Below are 26,017 nucleotides of genomic sequence, written 5' to 3'. Positions count from 1 at the left end.
TTTTATTATTTCGAATTGAAAGTTAGAACAAAATTAAACAATTAGTTTTTGTGCACTTAAATCTCAGTTTTTTATCTTTCCACTATTTAAACTCTAAAGGCAATTCATATAAAGGTAACCGTAAAATAATCGTAGAGTTTTTCTTCTCACACAATATATTCCCAGTTTGAGTCCTAATTTTTTTTTCTTTAAAGAAACTCAGTAACAATTAGCAGTTTAGTCATAATTATAAAACGATAAGTTTATCTTGATTTTCATTTAATTGTCAAAACTAAAAACAAAAAAAAATCGATATATCGATTTTTGCTTGTTTTTAGTTTTGACAATTAAATGAAAATTAGAATTTAATTAAAAAAGTGAAATCAATTAAATGAAAATTAGAATTTAATTAAAAAAGTTAAATCAATTAAATGAAAATTAGAATTTAATTAAAAAAGTGCCATTTTACAGGGAAATTCGTATACGAATTTCCCTGTAAAATGGCACTCTCTATTCTGAATTTCGTGGTAGGAAAGAGAATAGAGAATTTTATTTTACCGGCAAATTGAGACTTTAGAGTCTAAACTACAGCGTGACACGAGTTTAACAATTTACATTATCAGGGTTTCGTAACACAATAATAAGTAATAACAAATAAGATTAGCCCAACGCACAATTTTACATCAACAACTTAAAATGTTAAAAAGTTGTTATTTAAAAAGTCTAAAAATGATCATTTTAATTCGTATTATGACTAATTTAAAAATTTATAATCAAATACATTAAAATTAAAATATCTGTGGTCAAAATTTGTCTGTAAATTTACTTAAATTCACTGTAAATTCATTGTAATTCACAGCAATTATCAGTTAGTCTTAAAATAATATACACCTTAAAATCAAAACTACTTTATCTTGAAAAACTCACTGTTCCATTTTAGAAGCCTAGTTACCTAAAATGAAATGATTGGTTGGTTGGTCATGATCACTTGAGTTTTTATAATACAAAGTTTTATAAATCTTTGTATTTGATAACAGAAATGGTAACAAGATGTTAATATTATTGATAAACTTTTTTTTAAGATTTAATAAAATGACTGAGCAAGGTACCTTTTTTTGCGATTTCTCGTTTTGCCGTAAAAGTTGAACTGTAAAATAAACTTTTTAAAAGTCATCTTAACTAACTATTTTAACAATTACAATCTGTATTTTATTTTTTAACGTAACTCATCGTATACTTTGATTCAATCTGTTAGTACTCTGAATACTTTGATTCAATCTGTCAGTTTTAATTATCGAATTATCGAATTAGATGTTTTGGCTTGAAGTTGTTTTTTTTGCGCTTTTTTTTTTGTTTTATTTTTTTTTTCTGAATATATTAAGTGCAAGTCCGCTCAAAAATTACGTAGACGAGGGCAGTTGTTTTAGATAGTTAACATATATTTAAATCGGCTTTCGTTAAAAAAGAAATGGTAAACTTTTGGAAAATCAAAAATGTTATTTTAGTATTCTTCATAGTTAAACATGAAATTGTAAGTAACTGGTGAAAATAAAATAAAAAATTTGTAATTTCAAAAAAAAGTGTCTTTCCTATTAATAAAAACTTATTCATTTATAGTTAACCTTTTCTTATCTTCTAGCAACACAAAAAGTATTAACAAGCAGAGCTTCTATTAATACTTTTTTTAGTAAAAAATGTTTTTATCAAGATGCCACGTACAACTTAGAAGGTCCGAATAAACGGCTGAATGTTTATTCGAGTATTCAAACTTGTACGGGATATCTTGATAAAAAAAACTTACTTAATAGGGGCACAACTTAGTAGAAAGCAGTTGCTAGAAAAAGAAGAAGGAATGAATTGAACAGATATTGCCTAATTTTTTGTAAACAATGGTTTTTAATGTACAGTGCAGCACTTGTTTGGTTTTAATTTAAAGTGGAACTTGCTTTATAATAATCAAAATCCCCATTTATCACTGTGAAGCGTGAAGACTCCTCTACTATACGGCACAAGTGTATGGGTCCGGTAAAGATTACAACTTTCTTTGTAACCTTACTGTTTGAATCAGGTAAATGTTTAACAATTTTGCCATCTTGTATCATTAAGTCATTCTGCATCATTACATCACCCTGTATTTGGAGTATGAATGATTAAGGAATGGCATTTAAAAAATTAAGGGTATTTTGATTAATTAACATAGTTCTGCTTTTCCCAAAAATGCATATTTACCAAATTTTGTTTTTAATGCGATATTCTTGCTGGCAAACAAGGAGTTGCTTGACACAACTGGGAACGATCTGCTTTTTTAAGAAACTAAAATGTCTACGAAAAAAATTAAAAAACATAAAAGTGGGTTTAAACGGTGAAGTAGTAAATGAGATTCCTACAATACAATAGATCTAAACTAGGTGTTTAATAATCTTAAAGTTGTTGCTGATAAAATGCAGGATCATGTCTAGCAGTGAATGGTTTGTTGTCTACTATTAGCGAATTGCATTTAAATGATGCATATATTGTCATAGCAATATATGCATCATTTACATATTCCAATGCCGTGGAAATTTCCAAGAGATTTAGTTGTTTCCAACCAAACATGTTTGCTTACACCTGCAAAACAACTTTAGTCAGCTGTAAAAGGGGATAAATCGTTGGCTTTAACTTCTGTAGGAATTTCATATCTCAAAAAGAGCAACCGACTTTTGCTGCCTGTTGCTCTTAAACGTTACTTAGGTTGACTTGTTGAATAAGGAGTTGAAATTTCTTTTTCACATTTCGTACAACCTTGACTATTCAGATAGTGACATACTACCTTATCCAATTGCCAAATCTTGAAAAAAGTCTTTTAAAGAATTACTCAAGGATGTAAGAAGCATTTTTATAAAAAGCAAAAAAAAAAAAAAAAAAAACCTGGTTGCACACGAAAAATAAAAGAAATACGAAAAATTGAACAACTAGAAATAACCCAGTCGGCACATCTAGTTTCAATTTCGGAATTAAAACCCTTATAAACACGTATTCGTCACGATCCAGGCGTAAACCAAGAACACGTAGATTTCACGGAAATTTTACTGGTGTTTGACACGTCTTTTATGAAGTTTCAAACACGTGTTTATTGAGGTTTTAAATACGTTTCTTAAAAGGTTTCAAGCACGTATTAATTGAAGTTTCAGTTTGGAGCCTAAATCTTGATCAAACACGTGTACAACACGGGTTAAGCGCAACCAAAAATACGTAAATTTTACGTGAGTTTTACTAATTCTGTCACGTGTTTATACTAAAGTTTTAATCAAGGAAACTTTTAAAATCATTTTAATTTATTAGAAAAACTTGTTTGTTTAAGATAATCACTTTCAATGTACAACTTATATCATAATAAAGAAAATAAATTATCATAATAAAGGAACATTAATGTTACTTTCATTATTTACTACAATATATTTATAACAAAATTCTACTTTTCTTTATTTTCTCTAAGTCAAAAAATTAACATAGCTATATTTTTTCAAAAACTTTACTTCAATATATATATATATATATATATATATATATATATATATATATATATATATATATATATATATATATATATATATATATATATATAAAAATATAAAGATATATGCATATATCTAAATTTAAAAAACGGCAAATAAAAGAAAATGCATAAATTGATCAGTCTCTTGGCAGAAAGTGCTCTTTTCATTCCTTGCTTTAACCTTTCACTCAAATAAGTCTTTAACTGTTTTTCAGGAATCTTCCATGTCACTAATGACAATAAAACTGTCAACAAAATCAAAGGTAAGTCATGTGTTGATGACAAATGGTCAGTATATTGCTTGTTTGGCACTTGGTTACCATACATAAGGTTAATTTTTGATTGTATTTCTTTCGTCATCAGAGTCTAAAATTACATAACAATGCACTTTTGCATCCTTACACACAGTTCCATTTGCATCAAATTTTCACTTAAACTTTTATTGTCCTAAAGGCGTTTTCAAATTTTACTAACTCATTTATTGAGGTAACCTGTTCAAAAGTCACTTCAAGTGCAAATATTTAATGATGTAAATTCTGTTTAACTAAAAAAGAGGGCTATCAAATAGTTTGTGATTTGGATAACATCCTTTACAAAGCTATATCAGTTCTTAATTTTCTACCAGTTTTTAAATAAACTATTCTATGAATTTCTGGTGTTGCCTCTATTAAGCATCTTTGCAGTGTTTCCCACTACACATTTAATAAATGCTTATGCAGGTGCATCACAAAGAAATGAGAAAACACGAAATGGCAATTCAATGTCATTAATAGAAATTCCACGCTGCCAAATTCCATCAGCCAAAATTGAAAATTTATGATTTATGTACAGGTAAGGTGTCAATATTTATGCCCACTTCAACAGACCTAATTTCTTTAGTGCTTCTTTGAAAAATTGATAAAATACCCTTTCGTAATCCAAGGTAAACATACTGTCAATTACATTTATTAATGTCTACATTACGAGGCATACGCAGTAAAGTGTGAGAATCTTTTGTAAGTAAAGTGTGAGAATCTTTTGTAAGTAAAGTGTGAATCTTTTGTAAGTAAAGTGTGAGAATCTTTTGGAATGTCTTCTTGATGAAAATAACCACTAATTTGTTTCAAGTTTAACAACTTATCAAAATACTCTCTTTGGAGTTTGTATTTTACTACCCATTTGGTAAGAACTGATAAAAATTCATCCACAGTTTGCTTAATTAAACATGTATCTTCATTTTCTGAGCTTGAACTTTCAAAAGGATCAGTTTCTTCTGAGGAATCAAAATGAGAATGACTACTTGAACTTAAAGCTATCATTAGGGAATCATTGTGAGAACACTTTGAAATATTACTCTGACTACTTCTGATATTTCTTCTAAGAAATCAGTTTGAGAATGAGAGCTTGATAAAGATAAATTGAAAGCACAAGCCAAAGATATATTTCCAGCTAAAGCTGCTTGACATTCCTTCATATATTCTTTTATATGTGATGCTGAATTTGCTGTCTTCGTTTTTGTTAAACTGCTAATTTTACAGCATTAACTATTAAAAATGTTAAAATATAGGAAACAAACCTAATTAGAAAAAATATATAGGTATATATCCATAATATTGCCATATTACCAATATACACATCATTATTTTATTGAGAATATAATAACATCCAACTATTGTTATAACATCCAACATTTTTTTGCTTACATCCAACAAATTAATGTACATTATGGTAACAACAAAAAATATTTACCAGAAATATAGATATATCTAATATATTGCATAGGCTTGGTCTAAACTCTACATAAGGCAACAAACGTATGAAAAGCAGAAACATTAAAGTCTAATAAATACAAAAATTTTAATTACTTAACATATAAATATATATTTAATAACATATTTTTTTGACAAATATTTCCCCAAATGTATTCTAAGTAAACTGTTGAATCTTCAAGAAAATATAAAATGAAGCAGTTGTTACTTTCTTGCAGGGAACACAACTTTTCAATTTTAAATCTTCTTTACTCATTAAAAACAACTCTACAAAAGTCTCTCCTTCAATTTATACTTTTTAAAATGCTTCAAATAAGTTCATAAAAAAAACCGCTAAAGCTATATTTATAGGAATTTAAGGAAACTACGTCAGTACCACTTTCTGTAATTGCTTCTGCGCGTAAATCAACTTTTAAATATTTGCGTGTTTTTATCACTGGTTTCACAACCATTACAAAAACCTATTACAAAATCATACTGCGATTCTGCAACGGTGAAACCATCCATAAAAACAGAACATTCTATAAAATACATCACAATTATAATTGGTGTTTCGGTAAATAGAGCAAGTTTATTTCTCGGATTGAAAACCGATTCTCGAAACGTGTTATTCTCTATGTTTTAGCGGATTTTAAACACGTAACAGAAACCGCGCGTAACATATCGCCGAGTTGTGCTGACTGGGAAGGAAATAGATAAAAAAAACAAAAACAATTAGAAAATGAACTTACACAAGCAGGAAAAATAGAAAAATAAAAGGGGAAATAACGGTAAAAAAAAGTAAATAAACACAACAAAAACCAATGCTGCTTGACAATGCAGCCCACACCCTGAAAAATTCAGAATGATAGAAACAAAATTTTTCTTACCTCAAACTTAGTCTAGAATTTAACTGATAAATATTTTTGAATGCATGTGAATGATTAGGTTGTTCTGGCTGCGGGCTGATAAATTATTTTAAGATGAAAAAAAAATCCCTAAGTTTGCCATATCAAAAAAAAAAAAATAATAATTTTAAGATGGGAAAAAACGACCGAGGTCAAAAGACGGCAAACTTACACAAATAAATTTTTTTTTTTAAATGGCAAACTAAGGAAATTATTTTTTTTTTTACAAGATTTTAAAGATTAAAAAGTCAAATTTTATAACTTCTATCAATTTAGCCTCAATTTCGAATAAATCAGCAACAAATTGACCACAGTAATCAATTTTGGTTGAGAAATGTGAAAAAAACCAGAGACGGTATAGTAACACAATCTTACATATAAAAATAAAGCTAATATTTAGTTGCAGAAAGCATAAATAAAGTTATATTAAAATTTAATTACTCTTTGAGTTTTTTCAAACATCTGAATCTTCAATGTCCATCTCATCACTTTAACATACCAAAATAAAAAAAGTATTTATTTGCAAAAAGCATAAAAAGAGTTATAAAAAAAATTTGTTTATTTGTTTTTTAGTTTTTTTAAACATCTGAATCTTCAATGTCCGTCTCATCACTTTCTGTTTCAACCTCTGGTAGTGAAATTTTATTGGTTACTTCAAGATCAAAAAGATTGTTGTAGCCAATGGTTTACGTTTTCTTATTCTCAGCTGTTTCTTTTTGTATGAAACTTCGAGGGGGGTCACTGGGTCACTGATATCCTATGAAGTCTATGAAAGAAATCAGACATGCTATACAACATTAAAGATTTTTGTTAGCGAAACAATCGTACATGTCTCAAAATTTTGTTGTTTCCTTCTCCAGCCTCTTCATTGGTAAGACCAATATATAGCACAAAATTTGCAATTATTTCACGACCAGGCTTCAAGATTTTGTGTAGAGTAGAAGTGCTTGGATATCATTATTACCTTTTTTTCAACATAATTTTTGAAAGAAAAAAATCCGTTTTTTCATAAATCGTTTTTTGAGTGAAAGCACTAATTTAAGCTACTAAAAATAACTTTAATGTGATTGCACATACTGAATTTTGCAATTTTTTTTTTGAATCTTTGATTGACTTTGATTGATCTTCGAGAAAATTAAAAGTTTCTCATTAAAAAACTGAGCCTTTTTTTAACTACTTAAATTATTCGAAAAATTTAAAAAATGGACTTATTTACTTTGTTTGTAATAAATGTTTACAATTTTTAGCAGTTTTTTGTTGGGGATAACTTTTTTCTTAATCATTTACTAATTAAAAACTTTATTATTTTTAAGAGTGTCAAATTTACTAAAAAAAACTTTGGCATAAACTTTTAACTTGTTGTTGATCTGTTCGAAACTGAGGTCAAATCAAAATGTAAACTGTTGCTTGACCTTTTAATCTTTTAAATTTTGTAAACAAAAATTCCTAAATTTATCATCTAAAAAAATTTTTTTTTGTCCAGGTTTTTCGTACGAGCCATTTTTGACCACTGTGTAGTTGTTCAACAGCTTATGGATTTTTGTTTTGAAGCTTAACGTTAACTTCATTGTTTGACAAGATGCAAAAAAATTAATTCAAACTTTATCAAACATATAGTAAGAGTGTATGAGGTGCCATGTTTGATATATTTGAGTTGACGTGTTTTCAACAGAGCTTTGCACTTTGATTTCTGTGATTATAAAAATAATATCAGTTACAGTTTTAAACAAACATTGCCAGATAAGCTGGTTCATCATGAAAAATATTTTTTGTTCGTTTTTCAATTAATATAATTAATTCACAAGACTGCTTTTTTAAATGTTTATTAGTTAATCAAGATAATGAAATTTTTGTTAGATACAATAATTCTGTTCGTTTAACTATGACTATATTTTGTTAACGTTGTTTGATTTAAATTTAATTTTTATTCAGTTTCAATAAACCTCGTTTAGTTTAAATTTGTGCATCTCTTAAAGTCGATCAATCTTTGATTTTACAAAACAGAAACCTTATCCCAATCAATAAGACGTTTCTACAATGTCTATTGCGAGCCAGAATATTGTAAGCCCAAATTTCAATTTCTCTTTGGTAAACCTAAAACAGAAGTAAATTTATTAAATAAAATTTCTGTTGAAATTGCAATGAAAACAACTACAGTAATAAACGTCATGCACTAGTGTAAAAGAAAAAAAAAAAAAAAAAAAGAAGAAGAATTTTGTTTTCTCTAAACAAAAGTAAAACTGTGGTAGTAGTTTAAAGGTTTGTCTCACGAACGTCAAATTGCATAACTAAACGAAGGCAAAGAAAAGTGAAATTTTATCAGAAAAAATTGCCACGTTAAGGTAAGTTCGTAAGGCATTTATACGCAAAACAGGATTGTCGTAATTGGAAGGCAGAGTTACCAACTGAAATATGTCCTTTTTTTTGGTTAACAGTAATTTTACTCACGGAAGTTTCTTTTGTCTCAAAAGTAATGCAAATTGCATAATTTATAATTGCATATTTTATTCTGATTTAGAAACCAAATGATCTCAATATACTTGGTACTTTTTAAAAAAAAAAATTAGTTAAAAATGTAGCACATTAAAAACTCCATCGGAACTTTCAATATGCCCTATTATAATTTTTTCTACTCCAATCTTTAAAACCTGCAAATAATATTTATAAAGAGCTATCAAAAATAACATTTAAAGGCATTTATTTATTGACAAAGATCTGTGGGTTATAATATTTAAATCAAAATTGCGTTGTATATCATTGCGCACAATATTTTGCGTTTATCGTGACGTTGTTTGTTAAGTTGCTATGTATATAAATAAATTGATGATAAAATTTACTTTTATTTACTGAAAAATGAAAGATTCATTTGAAGAATAACAAAGATATTATTCTTGTTTTATCAGATTTTAAGGAATCCCCAGGAAATTAAAATTAATGTTTTGTTTTTTTTTTTTAAGTTTTTTTTAGTTTTCAGTTTTTACTAAACTTATTTGCTTTTTTTTTTTTTTGACTATTTGTGAAAAGAAATGGTGAGAAACTGCAACTGATATCTCATTCGACAAGTTATTAGTTTAGTAACAGCGAATGTGATTATATTAAAAGAATATTTTATTAACAATATAGTTTAGAAGTCATAATGATAGTATTGTTATATCTTATTTCAAAGAGAAGCAGTTGGCTTGTTCAGATATAACGCCGTAAAGATTTTGGAATTTTGCGCGCACATATGGTTAAAAACTCGTTTATTCAAACTTGTTTTAAAGACGGAGATTGAAGGTCAAATTTGGTCGTATGTTTATAACCATTACGTATAATTAACATTATCACTAATCAAAGGTACGACTATACATTATTTATTAGAAACTTTACATAAAAACAAATTTAGACTTTTTATCCGTATTTCATACTAAAATCTAGAATGGGATTATATACTGATATTTACGAGTGAGTTGTTTAAAGTTAGGAATAGATAGCTAGGTATGTGTTTAAAAAACAATTTCGGCTTTAAAAGTAAACAAACATTTGCACACTCAAGTTTGTTTTTAAATACTTATCAGTTCCTCAGTAAACAAATGCTTTTTCTAACTGCATATGTATAGTGCTAAAAAGTAATAGATGCATAATTTTAAGGTACGTTTGCATTTACCAGAGTTGTAAATATAATGCAGCTATCAGTACTCGGTATGCTTGAGCTACTTTTACATTTTCTCGCTTCTTTTCTAAGTAACCACTACAATAAGTGTTATTTAACTAAAAAATTAAAATATAAGATTTAAATTTTATAAAATTGATCATTTTTTTATTTTTTTTTCATAACCAAAATTGCAGTGTTTTTAGTTGACAGTTTCTTCTTTTACTGAAATGTTACTGTATGTATGTATGTATGTAGGTAGGTAGGTAGGTAGGTAGGTAGGTAGGTAGGTAGGTAGGTAGGTAGGTAGGTAGGTAGGTAGGTAGGTATGTGATGTAATGTAATGTAATGTAATCTAATGTAATGTAATGTAATGTATGGATGTATGTGTATGTATGTATATATGTATGTATGCATGTATGTATGTATGTATGTATGTATGTATGTATGTATGTATGTATGTATGTATGTATGTATGTATGTATGTATGTATGTATGTATGTATTTATGTATGTATGTATGTATGTATGTATGTATGTATGTATGTATGTATGTATGTATGTATGTATGTATGTATGTATGTATGTATGTATGTATTGAAGTCATATCAGGAAGGGAGGAGTAAAAGGCTCTCAATTATGTATTATGTCCTAGGCGTAACATTTTATTTGAAAAGCCCAGTGTTTATATTTTTATAAATGAAGAAAATTTTTTTATTAAAAAGATTTTTTGCAACTCGCAACTTTTTTCTGATAATACTTTTTTTTAAATATATCAGTATAAATCAAGCTTTTATAAATTAAGCAATAAAAAAAAACATCTTTTTTCTTCCATCAATAAAGTTTCTTTTAAAATGTTTGTTATTTCTTATTTGTTGTTGTAAATAAAGTGAAATCCTAATATAAATGCTGCTTTTTGTCTTGCCATAAATCTTGCATAAATTAAATTTCAAATAATTTGTAATTTACTTATTGTAGTTCAGGCATCATTTAGTAATAACTCATTTTTAATGGTAATCTTTTCACATTTCTTTTTTTTTTTTTTTGTTTTCTTGTATTAGCAAAGATTTATGCTGATTACTAAATTAAAGTAATCAGCATATGCCAATGAGAGCAATAGAAATAGAATATATAAGGTTGTCACAACTATCATGATATAAGCAACTAACGCTGTGTAATGCTCTTTTTTCCAATTCTCCAACTTTCATTATAAATTTTTTAAATGATAACTTTATGAAATAACTAATAAATAAGTATGTGAAGTAAGTGATGAGTGTGTGAAAAAGTTTTGTTACTAAAACAAACAATAACTTACTAAAAAATTGTTGATTTAATGTAAAAATTGCCCCCCAATAAAAAAGTAATATCAGGAGATAAATTTTGGACAGCTGAGAAAAATGGAAAAAAAAATTTTAAATCCTGAATAAAGAAAGCAGTTGAAGTTATTAAAAAGATACTCTAAAATGTTGTTTTTCCAGTAGATTATTTAATGCCATCTACCCAGCGTGAATATAAATGTCCTTTCTCTTTTTTAGCATACCTTACTGATATATATCTAAGTTCAATATTTTGTATTGTAACAGCTTATTTAAATTTGTTTTGATGTGTATTTTTTAAAATATGAACAAAGATGAAATGTTTATCATATATTATTAAATCCTTTTTTATTGCTATTTTCAGCATTGAATTTATTTTACAATAAAAGTACATAACACAACTCATAGCTTAGACTTTTTCCATTTGTATTCCTGATTTATTAAAGATAAATTTAAAGAAATTGTCTTTATCTGGTGAATGATAGAACCTTTTTACCATGCTTTTTTTGTCAATAGCATACCTGACTAGAGTCCTCAGAAAGAAATTTCTGAACAATTTTTTTTTTTTTTTTTTTTTTTAACCAGGAGTTGTTATTATTTATTTATAAGTATTAATGTAATTTAAAATATGCGTTGATAGAATAAAAAATTGTTTTTAAGATTTGTTTTGTAAAACTTAACAAGAATTCGTTTAAGTGTTTATATTTTCTGGTTGCTCAAAAATAAATAGTTTCGGCTAGATACAAATTCACCTTAAATTATAAATATTTAATTGAGAAAAAGATAAAAACATTTTCAAAGGATTTTTTTTCTATTGGTTGCTTCGGGAAATATCAACTGTAAGTATTACAAAATAATAATTTCCGTAGTTTAATACAAATCTTGATAATAGAGGTAATTTTTCACACTTAACTGTACTTTCTATTGTCTAATAGATTGCTGTTTTATAAAATTAGACAAGTACGTTAAACAATGTTATTTTTCAACTGACTTTTGTTACAAGCAATTAATATAAATTCTTGTATTCTTAGTGCGATTTTATCTTAATTTCATAAACTCTATTGTTGCAGGGGATTTAAAAATTCCTAAAGACTTACAACAATAAAAATATCGCCAACTCAAAAGCTTGTCGTCATGTTTATTTAAACAGTGAAGTTTAGCCATCATGAACAATGTCAGTATTGATAATAATTTATCCGATCGGTTGTTGCCGCAAGTTAGTATATACTCGGGTAAAAAGAATGGTCATATATCAATAGACCTCTCGGAAGTCAACAACTCGTCTCCTGGCCAGAAGTGCTTTGGGGAACGGTCTGAAGTTGAACGTGTGTTAGACAGTCGTTGCGTTTGTTTACGCTCAAAATGCCTTCATCTTTCCGGAACATTTTTATTTATATGTATAAGCGGCATCGTGATAGTATTTTTTTTCAGAAGGTATTTAAACGAACTGTTAGAGTGGCTTCAACGTGTAGACGGTTGGGTTAGCGGTCTCATATTTGTGCTGATGTTCACAATCGTTTCTTTTCCAATGACTTGGGGATATATTCTACTTAATGTAGCTGCCGGCTATCTATACGGTTTTTTCATTGGTCTTGCCACAGTCACTTTTTCCGTTCTCGTCGGTGTTACAACTTCTTTAATAATCTGCAGAATTTTTATTAGAGACTTCCTGCAATCTCAATTAGAATCTGAACATTTAAAAGCTATTATAAGAGTTGTTGAAAGTAGACGCGGTTTTAAAGTTGTATTTCTGACACGGTTGACGCCTATACCGTTTGGTTTACAGAATGGTCTTTTTGCAGTAAGTTTTTTTAGTTTAAGCCGTCAAAACCTTTTTTTGTTCGATCATAAAATTAATTATTTTTTATTCATACTTTTAGATTACAAATATGGACCTAACCAGGTGCCTTCTCGCTTCTTTTACCGGTCTGTTACCTACGCAAGCACTCAATACGTACATGGGGTCTTCGCTACGAACAATAGAAGATGTAGTACATCACAATTCACCAGGCGGGTATTTTATCTTTGCTATTCAAGTTGGTATTAGCGGTTTTCTGATGTGGTATGTTATACGGCGTGCAAGGTATGAGCTCAATAAAGCCTGCTTACCAACTGATTATGAAAAAACATTAGACGATCTCTCTACGCCAGTGTCCAAACGCGACTTGCTGAAAGTTTCAAGTGGTATTTTTGATAGTAAAAAGTATAAATTATTATCCAAAGAAAATTTAGTTAATAGCGACAAGATAAATAAAAAAGGCCACAAGAGAGCCCAATCAGCTTCCGCGGTTCTCTATGCTTTAGATAATGATACTAGCACTGAATCTTTTTAGGGAGAAAAAAAACTCATCTCCTGAGTTGTTTATCTAGAAAAGTGGGTATCATTTTTTCTTTGTCGTATCAGTTATTTAAAAAAAAAAAATGATTTAGCTTGATCTATGCGTACATTTAAATTATCAAACAGATGTTCAAAAGATGGTGTAGATTTTTTACATTTTGTAATCTTAATGAACAGTTTCTTATATATATATTTGATATATTATGAAAAATAGGATTAAGTAATGATTTATTAAATATATTTATTTCTATATTTACTTCTATACTTATTTCTATATTATTTATTCCTTTTTGCCGATCCTACAGACTAAGCTCATGGTCTTTTACTGAATCAGGTACAAAGAAGAGCCGATGTGTTAATCAAGTTGGTAGAATCAGCTTTAAATTGATGATTTATTACGTAGAAAAATGTATATTTAGTGTATCTATTGTTTAACAATGAACGTCTTAAATTCGGCTAAGCTTTTCAGCATAACTAATAATTGCGATGATATTTTATAAGATAAGACTAAATAGTCATTATTAAAAAAAATCCCCGCCTAAAAACTGGTTATATGAAGGTTGTTATAATTGTTTTAATTCTTTAAAAAATCCTTGTTTGTATTTTTACACACGTCTAAGAAATGACTGAGAAAATTCCCAACCTCAGTTACTTTCTTCGTGAAAATAACTCCACTTAATTAGTGAGCTAATACAGTTATTTTATCTATCTTTTCTTAAACTTAACAAAGAACTGCAAAAGCAAAATAACAAAATATGCCTGATTCCATTTCTTTCAGAAAGTAGGCCAGAATGTTACAAAATAAATATTTAAATTAAGAGACAAATGCGAAAATATGTTCAGGACATTTTCTTAATGGTAAGTAACCTTCTGAATAATACATCTATAGTATCTTTAAGTATTGGAGAGACTTTAAGTGAGAAGTTACAGTTGAAATGTAAAATATACACGTTTTTTCTGAACTGCCATTTTGACGTATATTTTCTAAACAAAACAAACATCGATTTAAAGTTTTTCTTCACTCCGTGCAAGAGATTTTTTGCTTTAAACAAACAAAAGAGAGCTTAATTGTACTTTAAACCGTCAACATCAATATATTATTTTAAGGTACATCGAGGTAGTGCTTTACCAACATCACTATAAAGTTGCTTTCTTACTTTTTTTCAAGTTTTTTTAAAAAATATTTATTTTTAGTTTTGAGAGTAATTTTTTAAAAACATCAGGAAATCGTTACTTATTTTACCTAGCTGGGGGGTATTTTCCCTTACTGGGGGTATCAATAGCTGGATTTATCTGAATCATCATAATACAAATTTAACCAAATCTTAGTGCTATCTTAGACAAAATTATTAATGGTTTTCAAATAGCTTGATTTTATAATAAAGGTGTACATAGTTAATGTAGGTACATTTTTTTCAATTGCATTATCTTTTCGACCTCGGTGATCCAAAGTGAACCAGAAAAAGGAAAAAAACAGCAAGTGTTATCAAATATAAACATGACATCATAATAAGGGTTATATTTGAGTTAAAACTGCCCTTGCATAAAAGTTTCCTACAACACACAGCTGTTTTTACAAACGCTTAATTCTAAAATTCGAGTTTGAATAAGCTGAATCAAAAGACACCTATTATGCTATATCATGTATTGAACCATTTTACTACTCGTTAAATTTAAACAGAAATTCTCGAGACCTAAGCCTGCGAAAATAAGTCTCCAGATTATCGGTAAAATGCTTGACCTAAAATATTTACCTGATGAACGATAATCTCAACTGATGAAAGTTTTTTCCAGATTTTCTCTTAAAACATCCAGCTTTTCCACAGAAGTAAGTGAAAAACGAAATGTGGAACTTATTATTCTAATTTTGTCAATGAGAAATGTTTGAGATTGATTTTGATTTCTGTTTTAGTTTTCAAAACAAGAAACTGTTAAAAAAAAAAAAGCTAGCTCAAATGATCGGATTTACGATTTCCGCTACACAAAGATCGCGTAAATTTTTATCGGGTTTTTACGCTTAAATTAGCGGAAGTTACGAAAAAATATGTTTATAGTTTCAATCCGCTCATTTCAGTTGGTTTCACATGAAATGGTCGTGAATTCCGATCGGAATGAGTTTTAAGGTAGTGACCCCTTGACGGAAAAAAGCTTTTTTCTACATTTACTCATAATTCATAGGTGATAGAAAAGCAATATTTTGCTAACTTAATCTCTGATACGCTTTTAGGCTTCTACAAAACAAAAACAAGTACAACGTTTCTTTGGTAAAGTTTGCACTTTATTGCGATTAACTAAACTTTTGGTTCATGAAAAAGTTTTAAAACAACTTTAATTCATAAGTATTCGTTATTTGCAATTCCATTCGCTTTTATTCACAAGATTTGCTACCATAATGAAAGTTCTGGTATCTTCAATCTCTTACCACATCCTTAGTCATTTAAACCAATAGTGCGGTTTTTGAGGTACGGTTGTTTTTGCGATACGTATACCTGTGTCAGCAGTTTTGGGATTTGCACTTACGTGTATATTACAAGCACTTACGTCTATATTATAAGAACTTACGTGTATATTACTCGTTGTCGGCAACAAGTGTGTAAAAACCCAAAAAATCAAGTCCCACAGATCAATTGTGAATACTTAGAAAAACAAAATTTTTAGTTATGGGAATCGAGGATTTGAGATAAAGGAAAACAAAACAAGTATCTTAAGTTTATGCGAATTGCAGATGCCCCCAAAGCAGATCCCCTCAATTGCAATGCCCTCAAGTTTTAATTCATAGAATATCGACAAGTTTTCCTCACGAGAATAAGAAAGGTTATTTTCTTGTAAATTACTGTTTTTAATACAGTGGGCTTTCGTAATCGGATGACGTAAATTGTCTAGGACAAGTGATGCTGCACTCCGGTTCCCTTCAGAATGCAGTTTCATGGAAGCTGCGGGACACAGTTCTTCTTTACTTCTTGACTTCTTATTTAATCTCCTTGGTTTATTCTCTGTGGATAAGTCACAAAAGCTCGTTTTTGGAAGACCTTTATTTTTGTTTCAAAATCTAATACCACCTACTTGTAGTTGGAAACGTACAATAACTCACAGTTTAAAAAGAGAGTTCAGATTAATGCATCAGCATCAAATCATAATCGCCTAAGTCATTTTAGGGGGGTTTTGAATTAGTAGTTGTAATCTATAGTTAATAGATTTTTCTATATTGTGACACAAATGCCTCAATCATGAACTAATCAGAAACTAGTTTTTTTTTTATTTTTTAGCAAAAATTAGCAAAGTGAAACACCGGAAATAATAATGATGTTATTCCGTTTTTTTAATTTTTCTCAAAACATGAAAAAAATGACTTTGATTGTGATTCGGTGACCGCGACGATATTTAATTTCTATATCAAGAGTATCGTTAAAATCATTGTTCTTCAAAAATAAACGTAACAGTGCATATCTTCTTAAATAAGCACCATTTTTTTTGATAAAATTTTTACACCAATACTAAATGATCTTAAACACGTACAAAAATTAGCTATAATATTTGCTATTGTTTTAGTCTCTTTGGTAGACAACTTTGAAGTAATATAATGATTGATTTTTATTTTTATTTAAATTGTTTATATTTCAATTTTATATTTCATAAAACTTTTATATTTTGGTATTAAGTTAATTTAAATTCAAATAAAAATTTAATGTTTTTAAAAATTATCGACACATTGAAAAAATTAATTTCGATTAGTGCCGATGATTAGTAAATATCATTATATACTTATCTACGATGTCGTATCCGAGTTATAGAATTGTTTGCTTTATTGTAAACATATTAAGTCCAGACTTTTTTTTTAGGACTGTATTAGCTGTATTATGCAGCAACTCTTAAAAATAAACCTTATTTTGTTTCTCTTTTTAATGTCTTTAGAAAACGATACAGGGTACATTAAGATTTATTTCTGTCTTCTCTCAGTCCGTCTGAAATACTTACCACCTTGGACCTATTGCAGAACAACTTACCGCGCTGAAATAATATTATTTTTAACCGTAAAATGAAAAATGAAAAGTAAAAACAAAAAAGCAAAAAAAAAAAAAAAAAATCGATAAAACATTTGTAGCTCACCTTTTAAGAATTAATAGAATTGCAAATAAACCTAATATAATTAGATATGTATAGTTGTTTTTTAAATCAATATGAAAGAGTTTCTTGCATCCGCTACTATAGTAAGTTTAATTAAAAAAACATAACGTCAACATATATACTATACACCATATGTGCCTACTTCCTTTCCCATCCTTTTCATTTAAGTAACCCAATCGGAGGAATTATCACCAAAATTTAAGGTTTCTTTGCTACATTTAATTGTGTTTGAAGTTCAGTAAACATATAGCAACTGGTGTTTTATTCAAACAGCTCTTGTAAAGAATTTGTTTTTGAAATACTTGTATTACAAATAAACACTCACACACTTGCACATTCACAAATTTTACAGTATTTAAAGGTTATTTAAATCAAAAAATTTCCTAAATTAACTTAATTTTATTGATGACAACTAACATTAACTTTTCTTCAGCTCCAAATATGAAGGTGATATAAACTCTGAAAGAGTTTTACGAAGGACTACTCCATTTTGGTAATGTCCTAAGTCCAAAATGTCTATAATAATGGTTCCCCTAATGTTTGAGACAGAACAGGTTTGAACAGATTAAGACAGATGATGGTCTCAATCTTATAGATTAGGTTTTTTTAAGATGTTGTAATCTACATTTGTTTGATAACACCTGTAGCAACCCAAGAACAGGCAACTATTGCCATTTTGGATGCTGCAGTGATAAAAATATTACTATAGAGCATCTAAAAAATCAGCAGATCATAAATTCCTTTAAGTGTTAAAACTCAATTGTGATTTAGTAGGGTATCTATAACATTTATAAACATTTATGGTGACTAATAAATAAACATAACAGAGGTAGATCCATTGCTTCTAACTTCAAAATAATGTTTTTTATTTACATTTACTTATTTTTTTTTTTGCACAAACATAATACAGTTAATGTTAAACTAAATTTTTATTTAAAAGTTTAAATGAAAAAAATTTAAATTTATTCCAGTAGGATACAAGCTACTAATAAAAAAATGGACGTCTCATTTTCTGATCTTCTACGTCGAGCTGAACAGCTAACTGCTGATATGGAAACTGGTAGTGAATTACCAAGAATAGAACGCAACTTTCCACAGTTAGCTGAAGCTTCTAACAGGCTTTTGTCTAAAACATGGGGCAATCTTGATGAAGCCTCAAATGTTAAAGCGTAAGAACTATCCTTTATTACATTGAGATTGCATAGTGTAACATAATAATTAATAACTCATTTCAATTTTATTATTTCTGTTTTATCATTTTTTATTTTATTACTAAATTCAGTGTTGAAATGTTTTTTATAGACTATTCTGATGATTGATTATATGAAACTAGGTATTTCTTAATTTCCTAGTGTAAGACTTAAAAATGTCAATCAAATCTAATAATAAGTCTTATTATCTACTTATCAGAGGCCTCAAAACTGCTTAAGGTATTTGTGAAGTAAAAAAAAGTTAAATCTCTGTGAATGTTAAAGTTTTGTATTTTATTATAGATTGAAGACTCCTTTAAGCTTATATTGTTTCTTGTTTTACAACTCAGTGTTCTAGTGTTTATATAACAATTCACACTATTATGGAATTATAAACCAGCCAAACTTGTTTGCACCCAAATATTTCACAAAATGAAAACTTGAGGAAAATTATTCCCTTTGTGTAAACACTGCTTAATAAGTCATATTGATCACTAGTATATTCTTTGATCTGCCTATTTATCTTTTCAGTGTCAAGATGTACTAAAACTTTACTTCAGGTACCTGTAGTCAATATTGAAAAAAATGATTTTTATACACAAAAATGATAAGGGGATGAGCTGGATATCAGTCTGTCTTTAGTTTTTCCTAGTCCTGTCTACTTATACAATATGTATAATACAAATGTTTTAGGACACCACAACAACTTAAAAATATAATGCTTTCTAAGAATTAACAGTTAAGATTTTAGTTAAAACAGTTTTGAGGCTATGACATAAGCAACCTATAAGACCTATGACAAAGAGATCTATGACATAAAGACATTGATGAACTACTAGTTTCAATAATAAAAATTCTTTACATAATTTAAAAAAATTTTTTTAGTTTGTTTTTTATTATGTTACTAAATTATTCATTTTAGTTCCTTACTTCTAAGTTCCAGAGGTGTTGAACTCCCTAAATTATCTCAGAGGTTGGAATCTCTTGATGCTACAAAAACATTTGAACCAATTGAGCCAATTGTGGAAACTGATGTTCACAGTTTCCTTAAAAATGAGCGTGAAAATGCTATCTTAGCCACAATTGAAGAAACAAAAAGAAAAACATTTGAGAATGCAGAGAAAAACTTTTGGAACAGTCTGGAAGATGAATGGGAGAGAGAGAAACAAAAAATTTTGAACTCTTTGTTGACTGCTGGTAAAGAAACCATGCTGTTTCCACTGGATAGCAATAGATTTGAAGAATTGATATTTACAAAAGGGAGAAGTTCATTAACAGCTCTTGAAATGTCATTTGCACGTCAACTTTTTGTATGTAATGAAACAACTATACAAAAGCAGAACAGCTCTTTCTTAGATGCTTTTAAGCAAGTTGGTCAGAAATGTGAAGATCAAAATGCTAAAAATCTATGGCTACTTTTAGACCAGTTGGTTAATGACATTCCTTCAAATGAACAAAATGTAAGAAAATTCCGTCAGTCCAATATTTTTCAAGCAATGCTTGTTAAATCTTCAAAAAAATTTTTGGAAGATCGGTATAGAGTTTTTATAGAAAAATGTGTGTTTGATAATTTACAGCAAGCATGTCTTGGTGGAGTGCCTGGACTTTATAATTTAGTTTTGAGTTATTTAAAGATTAAATTGTCTACAAACCTATCAGGGTTTGAGGATGGGACAATAAATGGAGTACCTGTTTGGCCTTTAGTTTATTTTTGTTTGCGCTGTGGAGATGTGAAAGCTACAGAACAAGCAGCAGAAGCTCTACCTCCCCAGTACTCTGACTTCAAGACTTTTCTCAAGGAATTTTTAGCAAGTCCTGATTGTCGATTACATCCCAACAATGAAGCAAAACTTCGACTTCAATACAAGCGAAGTATTAGAACCAGTTCAGATCCATTTAAAAGAATTTTGTTTTGTATTATTGGACAATGTGATAACACAGAAAGTCATCCTGAAGTTATAAAGAAGACAGAAGATTATCTTTGGCTTAAGCTCAATCAAGTACAATTTGAAGACTCATTGCAACATCAAGAGTCAGTTACACTGCAAAATCTTCAGAAACTTTTGCTTGAAGATTATGGTAAAACCTTCCCAAGTTTCATGCACCATGTGTTATGCATTTTAACTGAATTTTCTTATGTTAACTTTAAAATGTATACTTTTTTATTCAGGTGAAAACCATTTCAAGGCTTATGATCAGCCTTACCTTTACTGTCAAGTGTTGTTTCTCACTGGTCAGTTTGAAGCAGTAAGCACTTTGATATTTAAATTTCCATTTTAATAACTTAGTTAGAAACTTTCTTTACATTTTTAAACCATTTATTTAGGGTATTGAATTTCTCTCAAGAATTGACCATTGCCGATGCCATGCTGTTCATTTGTCTATTGTGTTGCAAAACTGTAACCTACTTTTGTTGCCTGACCTAATTCATATGCAACTTTGTAAGCAGGATTTGTCCATATAAAGTTTTATATGAAATATTGATTTTTTAAAAAAAAGTTTTATATGAAATATTGATTTTTTAAAAAAGCTTTACCCTTTTAGATAAAATAATGTTAACTCTTAATGTTGCTTATTTTGAAAATCAGAAATTACCTTAAAAATACTGCCCTTAGTAAAATCTACATTCTGCTCATTGTAAAAAGTTTTGAGTAAAACTGATTTTTTTTCCCTCATAGTATCTGTTGACCCATTAGATGCAGTTCCTTTAAAACGTTTGAATTATGCAAGATTAATAACAATTTACACTCGTAAATTTGAAATTACTGATCCTCGTGAGGCACTTGAGTACTTTTTTCTTCTGAGGTATTTATTTGATATATTTACTACATTTATCTGTAAATTTTGCAAATTTTTTTGTAAGAATTTAAAAATAATTTCAAAAATTTTGAAAGTATTTAAATGTTATTTAATTTAGGGGTTTCACTGGACCTAATGGTCAAAACCTGTTTGCATCTTGTGTTAGTGAGTTAGCCCTTGAAACAAGAGAGGTGGGCCTTCTGTTTAATAGGAATATGTGCTTTAAAAGTCCCATTTTATAAATATATTGAGTTTTTTTTTCTAGTTTAGAACTTTATGCCTCATTTTGTTGTGACTCCCTTCATGTGGGGTTGTTTACAAATTTAAACTAAAATTTCAATTATTAAATGAAGTTTAAAGGTTTCTTTTTTTATAATTTTCTTTTTCAGTTTGAGACAATTTTAGGTTGTATCAAAGCAGATGGTACAAAAAAGGTTCGTTTTACACTGGTTCTTTTTAAATAATAGTTTCCAATATTTGAATAAATAGTGTCAATAGTTCAGTAATTGGTAACAGAATAATAGTTATATAATTAGTATGTACTTTATAATAAGTAATAAAAATACAAGTTGAGTTATCTGAACTTGTTATTCTTATGTTGTGACAATATGTTTGTTTGATAAGTTAATTATATAGCATTTTTTCAGATAATCATGCAAAAATTTATGATCTGTAAAATTTTGCAAACACTTTTAATGATGTAAAAATTTTTTTAACAAATTTTTGTATTTAATTTAGTTTATTACATAGCTTTTAATTATGATTTTTTATTTAGTCTGGCTGTATCTCAAAGTTTAAACTTGATGTGAGCAATATTGTGAGCACTGTTGCAAAAGATGCTGAGAGTAAAGGACAATTCGAAGATGCAACAATGCTTTATGATTTAGCAGATGTATGTTTTTTTTACTCCTTTGATATTTTCTAATATACTACTAAATAATAGAAAGCCACTATTTTCTTATGTTTGAAAAATATTAGCTAGTTAAAATCTTTTTTTGTGCATGTGAATTTTTGTTTTTAGAATCATGAAAAGGTTCTTGAACTGTTAACAACTCTTCTCTCCCAGGTAATCAAGTGCTTCTGTTCTCTGTGAGGTTTTAACCATTTTTTCCACCTCAGCTAATTTCCACCTCATATTTACATTAAAGCTTTACTTCGCATGAATACTTTTAAAAAATGGATGTTTAAAAGCTTTTTTATTTCTTCTTAAGCTTGTTCCACTTGCTAACAGTCCTCAATCATCTCGTGAGCGAATTCAAATATTAGCACGCTCTGTGGCTGAACGCTATAAGACTCGAGGACATAATGGAAGCCGCTCTAGAAGTTCAACTTTTTATCTACTCATTGACTTAATGTATTTTTTTGATTTATACCACGAACAACAGTTTGATACAGCATTAGATGTAAGTACATTTATATTCTAACTGAAATGAGAAAATTGTTTTTTACACAGAAAGTTTAAACTAGAAAGCCTCTTACAAGTTTAAATGCAATTAGCTTATTTAATTTTTTTTCTTAGTCAATAATTAATGAATAAAAAAAACACAAAACATTTTCTGATATTATATATTAAACATAAGTAATTAAAAAATTACTAAGAAAAAAGTTAAATAAAGTTTAAATGCACCTATGCAATATTTTCAATGAAAATATTCCAATATGAAATATGACCCCAATCGTTTTTGACATAGATTCAAAACATCTTGGCATAGACTCGAAAAGGTTTGCATGCCCATGACTTGGCATTTGATATAGACAATTAGAGCATCCCACCATCGGAAATTGCGTAAATGCATAAATTCTGATGTGAGAAATAGTTTATAAAGGTGACTCCGATGTGACTTAACCTTTTTATTTTCCGATGGTTTGTGGTGGCTTGCAAAATTTTGCTGTAATTTTGCGAAAACTTCGTAATTATAGATAAATACATCAGAAATACCACAATATTACGAGTTTACACTTTAAATATGATTTATTGTGAAATTACGTGAAAATATCGTACGATAATGCGTAAATCTCGAAATATATCGGAGAGTGCGTGAAATTCTCCCCATCGGCCTCAGCTACATCGCACCTCCAATGTGATACCATTCCTCACCATCGCATCACATCGGAGTCACCTTTATAAACTATTTCTCACATCGGAATTTACGCATTTATGCAATTTTTGATGGCGGGATGCTCTAAGGACAATACAAGCTTGTCATTTGATATTGAATTATACATTCTGCAAATATAAATATTTTATATGGATATTAAGTTTTTTAAATAAAGTCTATGTTTGCATAAATCTTTTCAAATTAAGTTAATCTTTTTTAACACAATTATATAGAATAGTATTACAATCAACAATAAAATTTTTATTATTTGAAAATGAAATTGAACTTAAAATCTTTATTAAGAAGAATAATTATAGAATATTTGCATAAAAGTATTTTTTTGAATATATATATATATATATATATATATATATATATATATAATTTATATTGTATCTTTTTAAATTCTTTACAGACAATCCAGAAGATAAAGTTAATACCATTAAAACCAGAAGAGGTTGAACAGAAAGTTACTTCTTTTAAGCAATACAGTGATGAAGTGAGTTTTTTTTTTAGTTTTTACAACTTTTTTAAAAAGATTTTATTCAAATATTACTAAATGAGCTACTATATTATGAATATTTATAAAAATCTTTATATTCATGAATGTTTCTGATATTTAATAAATTATATACCATCCAATTACAATTTTTGTGTACAAAAAGTTATAAGCAATCCTCAAGTTGTTAGACATGTGGAAAATTGTAAAAATGTTAGTAAATTTACCATTTTCATAAAACCTATAAAATGTCAGCAAATGCTCATGTTTTTTAGAACATTTAAAACTTTGAAACCTTTTGTTTTATTGTTTGATCAAGCCTTTTATTTTTACTCACTTTTCATTTATCTTTCTTTTGTCTTGCTAAGTTACATAGTTTTATTTAGTTACATAAAGTGTATAATTTTTGTTTTATTTTACTTCAAAAGGTGCGTCAATGCTTGCCTGATGTTTTATTAGCCACTATGAGTATTTTATATGGTAAATATAAAAAAAGCAAGTAAGTAGTTTTTGGTTGACTTCACAGAAAGTGTTCTTAAAATTTATTCTACCTTTTCCACATGTAACCAATCAAGTTGAACACTCAATGTGCTATTAATCTAATACTCTAGTACATGTGTACTTCAGTATTACATTAATAGTACATTAATATTGTCATATGTAAACCATATTATGTCAGTTGTCAGGATTACTATCTCTAATAAAGCAAGTTCCACAAAGTTGTTCTTATATGGAAAATGTTTAAATACTAAGAAACACTTTTCTTGAAACAAATTTTTTGTAATAAAAAATGTGAGTACAAAAAAGAAATTATATTGCATTTAGGTTAAAATGTGAAGTTAAAGTAGATCATGCTGTTTTCAATTAGGTAGAGCACATTGAAAGTCAGAAAATATGATTTGTAGTACCAGCCATGAGAAAATTTCAGAATTTCTAAGTAGAGCTGAAATGAACAAGTTCATTTCAGCTAGAAGTTCTACCTAAAAATTCTACCTAGAAGTTCTACCTAGAAATGAACTTGTTCATACAGCTCTTCTTAGAAATTTCTCTCTAGAACATGTTCATGAATTGATACATTTTCTATCTTTATCCCCACTTTCTCTAAACCTTAGTTTTTTAAGTGCAAAGGAAAAGTTTGTAACAATAACTACTGATTCTCTTAGAGAAATTGACTTTTCCATTTACATATAAATATATATATATATTTTTCCAAATACCATGTGGAAATACTTTCTAAAAAGATTATAATTACATCAAACAATGATATCAGGAAATCCTAGTTGCTTTTATTGCTTAATTATTTAATTTAAGAATGGCATCTCAAGCTAATATTATGGGAGTCTCTAAAGACAAAGAAGATGCTGTAAGGGTTCATGGTGTTTACAATCAAGTCATTTTTGCTTTTGTTTTCCAATTTTTCTTTACCTTTTACTTACAAATTAATTAAATTAAATAATAATTTTTAAAAATTTTACTTAGTACTTGAGAAGTATACGTAATGAAGCACGTTCTTTGGTAACCTTTGCTGGTTTATTACCATATCGTATGCCTGGTGATTCTAATGCTCGTCTTGTTCAAATGGAAATCATGATGAATTGAAACTGGAATCACTAAGGATCACTAAAAGTAATATAAAAAAGAAATAAGAAAAAAAAAATGTTTTTTTTCTTGAAAACTATAATGATCCCCTCTTTTTAATTAGAATCTTAGTTTGATTGGTTACTTGAAATAATGAAACCTTTTGAATATTTTATTGCAAGAATATTTATTTATTTACCAATGATTATTCATGTAAAATTCAAATTAAAAAGGAAGGTTTTTGAGAGAATTTTTTGTTATTTTGCTATGACCCTAGTAAGAATTTCATCTGAT

The 26,017-nt window shown here is 28.2% G+C and overlaps 2 protein-coding genes across 3 annotated transcripts; both read left to right on the top strand.

Annotated features, from left to right (window-relative positions):
• Positions 1 to 9,315: 9,315 nt before the first annotated feature.
• LOC145193251 (transmembrane protein 64-like) lies at positions 9,316 to 13,632 on the top strand. Of its 2 annotated transcripts, none has more exons than XM_090101210.1 (3): positions 9,316 to 9,485; positions 12,166 to 12,896; positions 12,976 to 13,631. In XM_090101210.1, the coding sequence occupies exons 2-3, from the start codon at positions 12,261 to 12,263 to the stop codon at positions 13,426 to 13,428; spliced, it is 1,089 nt and encodes a 362-aa protein (XP_089957336.1). In that variant the 5' UTR covers positions 9,316 to 9,485; positions 12,166 to 12,260; the 3' UTR covers positions 13,429 to 13,631. The 2 variants fall into 2 exon arrangements, with proteins under 2 accessions (XP_089957336.1, XP_089957337.1); XM_090101211.1 differs by lacking the exon at positions 9,316 to 9,485 and adding an exon at positions 9,660 to 9,779 and having other exon boundaries at positions 12,976 to 13,632.
• Positions 13,633 to 18,516: 4,884 nt separating this feature from the next.
• Positions 18,517 to 25,973, top strand: LOC149882833 (nuclear pore complex protein Nup93-like). The gene is made up of 14 exons (XM_090099393.1): positions 18,517 to 18,727; positions 19,671 to 20,827; positions 20,919 to 20,995; positions 21,075 to 21,189; positions 21,427 to 21,553; positions 21,666 to 21,738; positions 21,937 to 21,981; positions 22,323 to 22,439; positions 22,569 to 22,613; positions 22,759 to 22,950; positions 24,062 to 24,145; positions 24,574 to 24,644; positions 25,457 to 25,508; positions 25,625 to 25,973. Exons 1-14 carry the CDS (start codon positions 18,555 to 18,557, stop codon positions 25,742 to 25,744), a joined length of 2,448 nt encoding a protein of 815 aa, XP_089955519.1. The 5' UTR covers positions 18,517 to 18,554; the 3' UTR covers positions 25,745 to 25,973.
• Positions 25,974 to 26,017: the final 44 nt, after the last annotated feature.

Source organism: Hydra viridissima, unplaced genomic scaffold (genome assembly GCF_058129835.1).
Source record: "Hydra viridissima isolate aposymbiotic clone 2 unplaced genomic scaffold, HvirCarnegie_v1 scaffold_10, whole genome shotgun sequence".
Lineage (NCBI taxonomy): Eukaryota > Metazoa > Cnidaria > Hydrozoa > Anthoathecata > Hydridae > Hydra > Hydra viridissima.
Note: the sequence above shows the minus strand (reverse complement) of the source record. Positions and strands in the feature narration are given on the sequence as shown.

Coding starts and splice junctions, on each gene's coding strand:
- LOC145193251 (XM_090101211.1), top strand. CDS start 12,261: ATGAACAATGTCAGTATTGATAATAATTTATCCGATCGGTTGTTGCCG. Junction 12,897..12,975: donor TACAGAATGGTCTTTTTGCA/GTAAGTTTTTTT, acceptor TCATACTTTTAG/ATTACAAATATGGACCTAAC.
- LOC149882833 (XM_090099393.1), top strand. CDS start 18,555: ATGGACGTCTCATTTTCTGATCTTCTACGTCGAGCTGAACAGCTAACT. Junction 21,190..21,426: donor CCTAATTCATATGCAACTTT/GTAAGCAGGATT, acceptor TTTCCCTCATAG/TATCTGTTGACCCATTAGAT. Junction 22,951..24,061: donor AGTTTGATACAGCATTAGAT/GTAAGTACATTT, acceptor AATTCTTTACAG/ACAATCCAGAAGATAAAGTT.